The 12,056-nt window shown below is 45.8% G+C and overlaps 1 protein-coding gene across 2 annotated transcripts in view; it reads left to right on the top strand.

The window, feature by feature from the left end:
- The window catches only part of WDFY4 (WDFY family member 4), a 280,347-nt gene that overhangs the window by 70,530 nt on the left and 197,761 nt on the right, over positions 1 to 12,056 (top strand). For both annotated transcript variants that reach the window (XM_067710249.1, XM_067710248.1), the window contains one exon: positions 354 to 447. In XM_067710249.1, the coding sequence (XP_067566350.1) occupies positions 354 to 447 (94 nt within the window). The remainder of the gene's footprint in view (positions 1 to 353; positions 448 to 12,056) is intronic.

The following is a 12,056-nucleotide window of genomic DNA, read 5'->3' as shown; positions in this document are numbered from 1 at the left end:
CACGGTCCTTTGTGTGTTTGTTTGATATAAAATGAGAGCTTCTCCACCTCCCACATATCTGGAGAGAGGGTAGCGGCCCAGGGAACTACCTTCCGTGAAGCATCTGCTCCGTGCCGGACACTGTGCCTTAGTGCACAGCGGCATTGTTCTGTGACTCTACGCGGAAAGTGTGGCATTGTTAGCTCCATTGTGCAGTTGGGGGAAGTTAGGCTCAGATTAATCAGTTCAAGGTCATATAATTAAGTGGTAGGCTGTGGTTATTTATCGTGGCCTGTGTTAGAAAGATCCAGAAAGTTCTGTGGAAAGCAGAAGAGAAGGCTTACGTCTGATGTCCCGCTTCCCTCTCTCTGCAGGACGGATGAAGGTGATGCTGTGATCATGCACCCGGGGATCTTGTGCGTCATGGTGAGGCTGCTGCCTCAGTTGTACCATGAAGATCACCCTCAGGTACTTGCTGTGAACACATGAGTTTGTCTTTTTCATGACTGATCACTTAAGCTTCTCTGGCCAGAGACTCCCTTTCCCTTTTGCCTTTGCCTCCAGTCCCCTGTATGAACAGAGCCTCCTTCATGAAGTGCCTCCTGCAGGGGAGTATCAGTGGGTCTGAGACCCTTGATTGAGTTCCGCCCACCCTTCCATGGCCACTCAAAACAGATTGTTCCTGTTGGTGATGTGACCTTCTAAAAACAACAGCCAAACAAAAACTGAATGAAATGATTTACCTTCATGAGGCAAGTCCCATATAAGTGCTACATATAGCACTGGGCATTGGTGGGACCAGAAGTCCTCTGCTCCCCATTAATTTATCCATTGCTTGGATATTGGCTGTGACCCTGGCTCGGCGCTCTACATAGGACATGCAGGGCTAACAGGATGAGAACTGAGCACTGTCCAAGGAGCCCACATCTGTGATGGGGACCGGGAGGTGGTGGTGGGGCAGACAGACTAAGTAAATAAGCTCACAAATGAATCTACAATTACAAATTGTCACATGTGATATTAAGGGAAAAAAATGGGTGCTGACAGAGAATAATGGGAATGGAAGTGGAGGGGGAAGACCTAATTAAATCTAATTTAGATGAAGGTGTGGATGTCAGGGAAGCCATCTCTTTGATGGTGACATTTAAGCAGAGCCCTGAAAGATGAGTAGCAATTAAGCAGGTGGGAAGGAGCCTGCTGCAGGTGTCTGGGGTGGGAGCAAAGCGGGAGAGCTGGAAGTGTGCCCGATGGGGCAGGCGGAGGAAGGCTGCCGCCCTGACAAGCTGTGGGGTTTTATCCCAAGGGCAACACGAAGTCTCTCTCAAGTGAATGGAGGGGGACACGATCAGGTTTTTGTATTAAAAATCTCTCTTGTTGCATGGAGGGTGGCCTGGGAATGGGGCTGTGTGGAAGAGAATGGGGACAGCAGTTAGGAAGCCATGTCCACAGTCTGGTAGCACATGGTGGTAGCTTGATTATGGTGGCGTCTGTGGGAGAGTGTGTAGAGCAAGGAGTCAGGAGACCTATTGGGAGATAGAATCAAGGCCCTGGGATGAACGGGGTGCAGGAAGCGGGAAGGGGGGGAGTCAAGGTGGCTCTTAGCTCCTGTCCTGGCAGCACGGACGGCCCTACTGCAGCGACGTGCGCTTGTACCGGTGAAAGCAACAGAACGAGGCAGATTCTCAGGAAGTGCTCTCAATTTAGAGAATATGTTCTCTAGAGGTTCTGAGAAAGAAACTCAAAGTTGAGGAAGCCCTGGAAAATACGCTCTTGAATTAGTAGCAGACGAAAGGAAATTACTTGAACCGAGCAGCTGCCATGTACCAGGCACGGTGCCACACCCTTTCACTGATTATCTACCCTCATAGATGTTTGGTGGGGAGTATCATTGTTTCCATTTTAGCCAGTGGGGAAACGGAGTCTTAGACAATGTACATGCCTTTTAAGGATTCTGAGTTGGTGGACCTGGTATTAAATGTGGTCCTACCTGGTGGCAGTTCTTATGGTCTTTCCCCTGCACAGCAGTGGCGTCTATAGGAGAATGGGGGCTCACGGGGGTGCGGGTCCAGCTTTGTTTTGTCCTGGAGTTAAAAAGGAGGTGATATGTTTTAAGAAGAAATGGTGACTACAGTTGACCCTTGAACAACATGGGGGTTAAGGGTGCTGACGCTCACACAGTGTACTACTATCTCTGCCTCAAAAACAAAGGAGTTGCTAAATGACTCACCCAAGGACAGGAAGGTGGAAAAGTTTGGGTAGAATCAGGGCTCAGATGCTAGTTTTGATTCCACACTTTGTGATCTCTAATTGAACATAAACTTCTCCCTACACTCAGGTAAAGATCTGTAAAATGAAAATACAGGTCTTATATTTATTTTAAAAAATCCATGCATAAGTGGACCTGTGCATTTTAAACCTGTGTTGTTCAAGGGTCAACTATAGGGGTGTTATTAATCATTGAAAATGACAATGGCTTAGTAAAAATATTGCAAATCCTCCGAAATTGGTGAGAAGTGGAGTGGAGGAGGAAAAGCCTTGATGTGTAGGGAAGGGACTGTTTTACTTAGGAAATCCTGCAAACTAGGTACAGGAGTTAAAAAAGGACTAACTCAATTCCATGTCTACATGTCTCTTTGTAACTGGAATCCTTTATCTGGTTCCTGATCCTCTGCTGGAAAGTGACGATAAAGTGATTATCAAACCAATGAGTAGGGATGCATCTAATAGTGAAATGGAATATGCACTTTATATCTTTCAACGTTTATGGGACAGCAGTAACCTGGGCTAGAATGGGTTTGATTGCTCCTTTAGTTATCTATCGCTGTATTACAGAGGGCTGCCAAGTTAGCAATAATGGTCTCGTTCTTCCTCGTGGCTCTGTGGGTCAGGAGTTTAGACAGCACCGCAGGGACAGCTTCTGTCTGCTCCACATGGTATCAGCTGGGCACCCAGATGGGTTCTCCACTCACAGAGCTGGCACTTCACAAGCTAGCTCAAATGGTGAGAGGCTCCTAGGCTGGCCCAGCTGGGTCAGATGTCTGGGGCCTTGGTAGGGCCTGGCTTCTCCTCCATGTAGCCCTCACCATCTGGCTTCTACCTGTACACCTCCACCTGGATTCTCTAGCAGGCCACATAGCAGCTCAGGGTTCCCCAAAGCACAAAAACAGAAGATGCCGAGCCTTCTGGAGGCTTTTGCCTGGAACAAGCCAGCATTACTTCCATGGCATTCTGTTGGGCAAAGTGAGTCACAGGTTCAGCTTAGACTCAGCAAGAAGGGACCTATGTCTCCTTTACTGACGTGAGGGGTGGCTTGCGTGTACAGGAGAGGGGGAATTGTTGGGGGCCATCTCTAAAGACCAGCCACCACACTTGCCTTAGGCATCTAACTGATGGATAAAATTATTTGACCCCTAAATCAAATGTCTTTGAGTCATTTGGTTATCTAAAGCCTGGGACCTTACTTTCTTTACCTTAGTATTCACGACAGGTTCTGCCTGGAGCATACTGGAAACTAATACACATTGAGTGTTACTTCTATTCCAGGAACATTAATCAGTGTTCATAACAGCTCATTAAAATGAGAATCTCCCCCATTTTGCAGGTGCTTGAAGCTCAAGAGAGTTGTGTAACTTCCTAAAATCATGGAGGTGTTGAGGGGAGATCTAAAACTCACTTCTAGGCTCAAGGTCAAGATGTGTTTGATGAGTAGATCTCTCATCTCTGCAGCTCTTGCAGAATGCAGGGTCATGCATCTGGGCTTCCTTAGCTGTATTTCATACCCTGCAATGCACTTGCAATGAGAACAGCCAAGCCAGTGGTTTGGGTGGTCTTAGCAGTCAGACGGTTGCTGATAAACACGTTGTGCAAAACTCCACCGTGAGGATGACTGACGAAGTGATGCAGAGCAGACAGTGGCCTGTCCTTCCGCTTCCTAGTGCATGAAGACTCTGTGGAGGAGCCCCAGTTTCAGATAAACACCATGAGTTGTCACATCAGTGTGTGGGGAGGAACTTTCCCTCCTCCTGTGATGGTAATTGGACAAATTAAGTATGCAGATGAGGCTTCCACTTGGTAGGATACTTTTTCTCTATTCAGGTCACAATAAGTAATTTAGGAAAAGTCTGACTCTCACACACTCTCTCTCAAATATGCAAATGAAATGCAGTGGTACATGTTCTCAGAAATTTTCTGCAGATGCCAGGTCAGCAGCTATTAAAAGTTGGGTAATTACAGTAATTAACTTCTGAAAGAGGTGGGGGCGGTGGGAAACCTCATAACAACAAACAGAATAGTAGATCAAATGAGAAATGAGACACACACAAGAAAATGCTGAAATGAAACTGACAGAAGGACTGCAGGTTTTGGGGCAGAGAAAGCAGCTGGAAGTTTCAGTAGATGGCAGTATTCCTAAAAAGATGGAGGGGCTTCCCTGGTGGCGCAGTGGTTGAGAGTCCGCCTGCCGATGCAGGGGACATGGGTTTGTGCCCCAGTCCGGGAAGATCCCACATGGCCGCTGAGCCTGTGCGTCCGGAGCCTGTGTTCCGCAATGGGAGAGGCCACAGCAGTGAGAGGCCCGTGTACCGCAAAAGAAAAAAAAAAAAAAAGATGGACTGTGAGTTCCCACTCATCTCCCTTTAGGTGGGCCTGGTGATTCCCAGCATCCCTATACTCTTACCCACCTTACATCCCTCAGATGCTCTTCCTGCCTTATGGATGAGAAATTGATAGCTTTCCAAGGTACAGATATCATTTTAGAAGCAACAACTTAACTACTTACATGGGTTGTCTGGTTTATTTCTAATTGTGGCCACATTAAATTTGTTCTGTTCATGACCAAGAGGGGGTTTTTCCCTCTGCAAAATGCTAGCAGTGCGAGCTGCTCTTGGAAACAAATAATCCAGCTGAGTTTTTTTTCCTCTTGTATCATCGCCAGTGTTAACATTGGACTCTAGGAATTATATTGTGAATGTTGCTGTACTAAGCACAAGGCAAAAGTGGAGTCCAGCTCAGTTCTGTTGGAGCTGAGTTGGCCGCTGGAAGAAGTAACTGAGAAGAAAGGCCTTTTCTCTTTCTTTCTGGCATGCTCAGCAGCCATGAGGGGCTTGCTGTAGGGACGTGGCTCTGGGCTAGAACTCTGACCAGTAGTGGAGAGCTCTCTTGTCCCAGCACCACTGCACTTCCGTTCATGTCTTAGCAGAGGGTTATTTGCTCTGTGCATGACAGTGGGAACTCAGAGGGTGGGAAGTCAGATCCAGTTTCACAGAGGTGGAACTCGGCCTGTGTCGGGGCCACCAATGTGATGTATTTACTTTTATTAATAATTATGCAGCACCTACTAGGTGCCACTGGGGATTCAGAGACCAATGTCACAGTAACACACAGCCTGAGTTTGAGGGTGGGTACTCAGACAAGTGGAGAAGATAGTTAGATATTCTAACTGTAACAAAGGTTTGCCCACAGGGCCTTGGGGCAGAGGGGAGAGAAAGCCACACAGAGATGGGGACACTGGAGCCAGACTTTAAAGAAGAGACCTGTCTATGCCAGATCAGGTAGAGGAGGGTGGGACAAGACAACAGAGAGAGGTACACGTGGAGATGCCCATGCGGGGACTTCAAATAGTTCAGTTGGGCGAGGATAGACCATGCGGGTACAAAGGCAGTAAATGGGGCAGGAGAAGTAGGTTGAAGCCAAATCATGAGGGGCCTTGAGTACCATCCACAGGCAGTTGGATTTTATTGGATTACCATCCTTTGTCGTTAGCATCATCATCACTGCTGTGGTTAATGAGCACCCACTATATGAGGCTCTGAAGATGACAGATTTAGGTCAAATCTCTCTGCCACTTAACAGCCACAGAACCATGGGAAATTATCTAACCTCCACGACCCTTAATTTTCTTTGCTGTAGTATGGGGAGAATAATATCATCTTCCTCATGGCATTATTGTGAGGAGCAGCTGAAGCAATGCAGGAGCACTTAACATGGCAAGCAGAACATACAAGGCACCATGGGAAACACTTGCTGACTGGTGTAGCTACTGCTATTAGTTGCCGAAACTTTACAAGCATTTTATCATTTGATCTTCATAATGACCCTGCAAGGTAGACATCAGTATTCCCACTTCACAGATGAGGACCTGAAACTTGTAGCACTTAAGTGACAGAGTTAACATCATAGCTAGGTGGTGGATGTGCCTGATGGGAGGCTCCAGGACCTCCTGCCACTGCACCAAGTTGCCTTCCCTGTAGGGAGGTGGTAGCCGTGGGTGGGAGGCAGTTGGAAAGCAAGGACATGATCAGACCTGGGCATTAGAGAGACTGTTGTCTATAGTCAGTGTGCACCTCCCCTCACTGTTGGGTGTGTTCCAGATTCTGCTGCAATGGGAGCCTCCCACACAATATGATGGGGCAGAAAGAAGATCAGGCTCGGGCTGCATCTGTCAACTGATTTGCACCTCAATTTGGAAAGGGTGCCATTTTCTGGAATTAGCCTGTATTTCAAACACAAAGAACTAATCATGTGGGTTTCAAATAGCTCAAGTATCGACAGCATTAATAGCCCTGGATAGCATTGTGTAAGGGCAAGCTATTTGAAAAGAGCCATTTCCTTCAACAAGGAAATTGGCAAAGTAGGAGTCTTGCTTTATTAAATTACAACACATTAGAGATTTCAAATATGTTGAATTTCTATGTTTCTTCTGCTCTTTCATTCTGACCCCATTCTTCCCCAAATATTTCTATTGTCCCTGGGTGGAAAAGTCTCAGATCCTGGTCAAAATCTAAGTGACTTCTTAGGGTAGCCTCTTAAATAGAACAAATGGACATAATCTTGCATGGAGATGAAGAGCATCAAAAGGAAGCTACAGTGGACATAGAATGATGGAGTGGAAGTTAAAGTTGATAGGGTGAGCTCTGGTCCAATTATCTGGCGACCTTTCCTCCAGTCCTGTACCATCGTTATTTCTATGACTTAACATGGGCCACTTCCTTTCCCTGCACCTCAATTTCAGCTACTCACATTTGGCCTAGATCACAGGGGTTGCAGACACAGTGTCCTGGGGCCAGAGTCGTAAAGTAAATGTGTAGGTGTAAACAGTAAGGAATGGTGAGACCTGTGGTCGTAGGGAAGTGTACTTGCCCTGCCTAGAGATACTCACACTCTAGCTAGGGGGAAACAAGACAAAAGCAAAGCCAAACTACCCCCACCAAATAAAACACTTCTGTAGGCCATCAGTTTATGCCCCTTGTGAGATACTGAGTTCCCTTCCTTATAATGAGTGCATGACTCAGTCTTAAAAACATGGGCTTTGAAGTAAGACCTGGGTTGGGGTGCCAGTTCTACCACTCACTGGCTATGTCACCTTAGGAAATTGATGTAACCTCTTCAGTCTCAGTATTCTTATAATAATATTTTCCCATTGAGAAGAGTAGTGGGAAGTATAGCTCGAGTGTCCTTGGGGCTACCTGGCATGCAGTATGTGCTCTCGTACCCCCTACCTTTCTCTTCTGGCTTTGGTACTCGATGTTCCTAGGACTCCGAGTCACAGTATATAAAATTTTAGAAATACAAAATGGAAGGTAATACATTTTAGGTACATTTCCAGCTGGCATTGTACAATTGATAAATTAATTGATAAATACAAATGAGAATTAATCAGGAACCTTACTGATACAAGATAAGAGAAGAAGACTGCAACTAAAAGGGATTAATATTCTGAAAACACTTGCATCCTTTCAGGAAAAGCACTTTCACAAATGCTGTTTCAAAAACATACCAGTGAGGTAGGTATTTTCATTATTCTCATTTTAAAGCTAAGGAAACTGAGGCCCAGGGAAAGTAACTAGCCCAAGTTTCCCATTAGTGTCAAATCAACATGAGTACCTACTTCTGGGTAGATATTTGTGTGCCCTGTGCCCAGAAGATGAAGGAAGGGTAAATGTCTATTTGGAAGCTCAGAAGCAACACACCGGGGCTGCAGTCACAGAATGCTTGGAAATGGATCTCTTATCTCTACAAGAGACTGTGGACTCTCTAGTCTTGTTTGAGGAATCTTCTCCAGACAGTCGTGTGTGGAGATCTGCTAACAACAGCAAGAACAACACATCTGTTTAAAAAGTATATCTTAAAAGAGTTGTGTCAGCAATTTTCTTTGGCCAAAGCAATAGAGATACTCAGGGTAAGTTAATCCCTCCTTCTCTGAGCTAACCGAGGATGCCCAAGCCACAGCGGGGAAGGGTTCTGGCTGGAAGCTGATGTCGGGTCTCACGGAGCCCACTGCTCACCTGACCTAGCTGTCGTGGAGTGAGGGGGTGTGTGTCCAAGGTGATGGAAACTCTTCGCAGATGTTTCAGGTTCCAGGCTGTGCAGGCATCCTCCTGGATGGGTGTTTACAAGCTGATTTCCCTAGTGATGTCCTCATGCTCCATCTCAGGGCCGACCACAGGCTCAGGAAAGATCATTTCCCCTGCTGACCTGGCACTGTTTTCACTATTCTTCAACACTCAGTTGGCACATCACCTTTTCTGACCACCTTCTCTGGTCCAGTGCACCTGCTATTTCCTAGAGCACCTTGTGCCCTTGTGCTTGCACTTACTGGGCAGCTGTTGTGTTGGAGGCACAGGGATATGTGCTGGGGAAACAGGGATGAGGAGCCATTGTCTCTGGCAGCAGTTCACACTTCTTGGTAAATAGATAGATAGCTTGTCATAGTGTGGTGTTCATAATGATTCAGGTGTGGACACAGTGCTAGTTAGGAAGATCAGAAAAGTTTTCTTAGATGAGAGAACGTGTGAATTGTCTCTTTAATAAGTAGGACCTCAGCAAAGGGATGGGATTAGAAAGGACATTCTCAACTTTGAGCATCAGTCAAAAAGGTTATGGCGTATTCAGCAAAGGGTGAGGATGTTACTGGGGTAGAGTACACGGTGGACCAAAGGGGAGGTTGGGAAGTAAAGCTGGAAAGAGACAAATATTTTATTAATATAAGATCCTAGGCTTCTGTAACCAGGAAGTATTGGCCAAAATATGTATGTAATTTGTAAATTGTAAAAGAAGCAGAAGATTTAAAGCAGGCACCCGCATGCATCTTGGTCTTCATTGCAAATCTATACAAGTACATCCAGGAAGCCATGCCTTTAGACGTGGATTCTACTGATTCAATGGGATTTGGGCCCTCTTACACCTAAACCAAGATCACAGACTCCCATGCCTATAAGGCCATGTGGGCACTGCAAACGAGTGTATTAGGCTGGTGGGGGCTGTGCACAATGGAAAGTTTATGCCATATAAAGAAAGAGCTAATTCTAAGTAAGCAAAGATAAAAACCACAACGACTTGTCAAATAAAACACATCTTTACCTTGTCAGATAAAACACATCTTTACAAATAAAACACATATTTACCTGTGACATCCCAGAAGAGCAGAGGTCACTTAAAATGTATCATCTGTCTTCCAAAATCATCAAATAAAGAACATTTCAACCAAATTGGAATAAGTGACTAGTCCAAATTTGAGTAGCTCAGTGACAGTCCCTAGTTCTTTCTAAGTGTCTGGGGGAAGCAGATGCTGGTCATCTGATGGTTTTTAGTTCGGACTACATGATTAATGTCTAGAAGACACACTCTGGACTGATGTACTCATAGCCCACGCCTCCTTGGAGGGACCCACCCCACCAGGACCCAGCCCTCACTGGGCTCTGGGACCACCATATTAACCTGGATCAGGAGAGAAGGTGGGGGGTGGGAGAGAGATAAAGAAGATTAAACATCCACAGCTGGACAAGGACAGACTTGAAGACTCAGCTGCTAAGTGGAGAAGGCAGAAAACTCCTACAGGCGGCCCCGCACATCTCTCTGTGATAATTTGCCTTGTGGGTCCAGCCTGCTGATGACCCTGAGCGCTTACCACTGAGTCCTAATTGAACCACTATCCCCTTCCTGCATTGGAAGTAATGTGCGTTAGGAAAATCAATCCATTTGTAGGGGGAGAAACCAGACTGGTTTCCTGCTACTGCTCATATTTTCACTAAAACCCCATTTTACTGGAACCAACATTGAAAAAAACAGCACATTTTATTCAAAACAAGGCAATATTGGTATTGACAGAGCTGCAGCGATAATGAGGACGATCAATTTTCCCTCCTCCATTATGGGGTATTGAGCAATTTTGGAGTAAACTTGTGGCATCATTAGATAAGATCAGCATTTCTGTTTCTCCCTTGTGAAAATTTTTTGTTTTTTTCTTTCTTTTTTGCATATTTAGATTTTAAGTATTCCTGCTCTGGTGAGGAAAAAAAAAAAGCAGAAACAACAACAGAAAGGAAAGCCAAAAGTCCCCAAAGCAATAAGTGAAGTGCTGGTAATAAAACTTGGAGGTTGTAGACATTTCTTTTTAATTCTTATTAATAATACACTGTGTTGTTATTTTTGCATCTTATTACATGCAGACTGTCTCCTCAACTTTCACCCCAAATTAAAAGACTGCAGTTACCAAATATTCCAAGTTCTGGGAGAGGGAGAGTTCTGGGCAAGAGGGTAGAAGCAGCTTTTCTGTTTTGAGAAGAGTGAAGAAGGAAGGCAGAGGTGCGGGCTCCTTGGATGTAGGAAGGGACACTTAGAGCATTGGAAGAAAGATTTGGGGAAGGGAGTCAGGAGGTTGGGGAGGTTTCTACATGGAAGAGCGTCTTAAAGTAAAAGACATGGAACTGTTTAGTGCAAATTAGATCTGACATTTCTTTCTTCTGTTTCTGGTCCCTGTTGGGTTATACATGTCCCTCTAGCATCTCAGGCTGGCTGTGCAGATACCACAGTGACAGGGAAGGGGATTGTCTTCATCCATTCGGGCCACTATAACAAAATACCGTAGACCAGGTGGCTTACAAATAACAGAAATGTATTTCTCACAGTTCTGGAGGCTGGCAAGTCCAAGATCATGGCGCTGGCAGATTCGGTGTTTGGTGAGGACCCACTTCCACACTCATGGCACTCTTCTCGCTGTGTCCTCACGTGGTGCAGGGGAGGAGGGAACTGTCTGGGGTCTCTTTCCTAAGGCCACTAATCCCATTCATGATGACTCTGCCCTCAAGACCTAAGCATCTCTCAAAGGCCCCACCTCCAGATACCACCACACTGGGGGTTAGGTTTCAATGTATGAATTTGGTGGGGGGGGAACACAAACAGTCCATTGCAGGGACCATGTTCTTTGAGTGATGAGATCTCTCCTTGACATCAGTGATGTTGACAGAGTGACAAAATCCTACCTGGGAGCAGCCCCCCTGAAACCATTCTAATGTAGTTTATATTTTAAACTAAAATTGAATAGTCTAAAATTTTAAGTCATAAATATTACCGAAGATATTGTAATGATGGGAATTTCACTGAATGCCATCAGTTTGAGGCAGGAGCTATAGGCGTCATGCTTTTGGAAGGCGTGGGAGGATGGGAGGGTGAGCTGTGTGACCCCTTCCTTTTTTAAAAAAAAATTATTTATTTATTTTTGGCTGCGTTGGGTCTTTGTTGCTCCATGCAGGCTTTCTCTAGTTGTGTCGAGCGGGGGCTACTCTTCATTGCTGTGCACGGGCTTCTCATTGCCGTGGCTTCTCTTGTTGCAGAGCACAGGCTCTAGGCATGCGGGCTTCAGGAGTTGTGGTTGTGGCTCATGGGCTCTAGAGCGCAGGCTCAGCAGTTGGGGCACACGGGCTTCATTGCTCTGCGGCATGTGGGATCTTCCCACACCAGGGATCGAACCTGTGTACCCTGCATTGGCAGGCGGATTCTTAACCACTGCGCCACCAGGGAAGTCCCACCCCTTCCTTTTTAAAAAAATCTAGAAACTGATGACAAACACTGTAAATATGTTTCACCACACATTGTAGTCCTTGAAACATGTGCTACAAAACTGTGTTCACAGCCTGAAGAAGAACACCATCTTACAAATTTCTATCCCTTAGTGATACAGACATACTCTTGACCATCTCTGGGCAGGGTGGCCTCGAATAACTACATGCACAGGGAGGTAGGTGATGGTAGAGCGAGGTGATTCTGAGTGTTGGGTCCAGAGTCCCAGAGTAAGTGCCTTT

The sequence above is a fragment of the Pseudorca crassidens genome, chromosome 16 (assembly GCF_039906515.1).
Source record: "Pseudorca crassidens isolate mPseCra1 chromosome 16, mPseCra1.hap1, whole genome shotgun sequence".
Taxonomy (NCBI): domain Eukaryota; kingdom Metazoa; phylum Chordata; class Mammalia; order Artiodactyla; family Delphinidae; genus Pseudorca; species Pseudorca crassidens.
The sequence above is the reverse complement of the archived record's forward strand: the minus strand, read 5'-3'. Positions and strand labels throughout refer to the sequence as shown.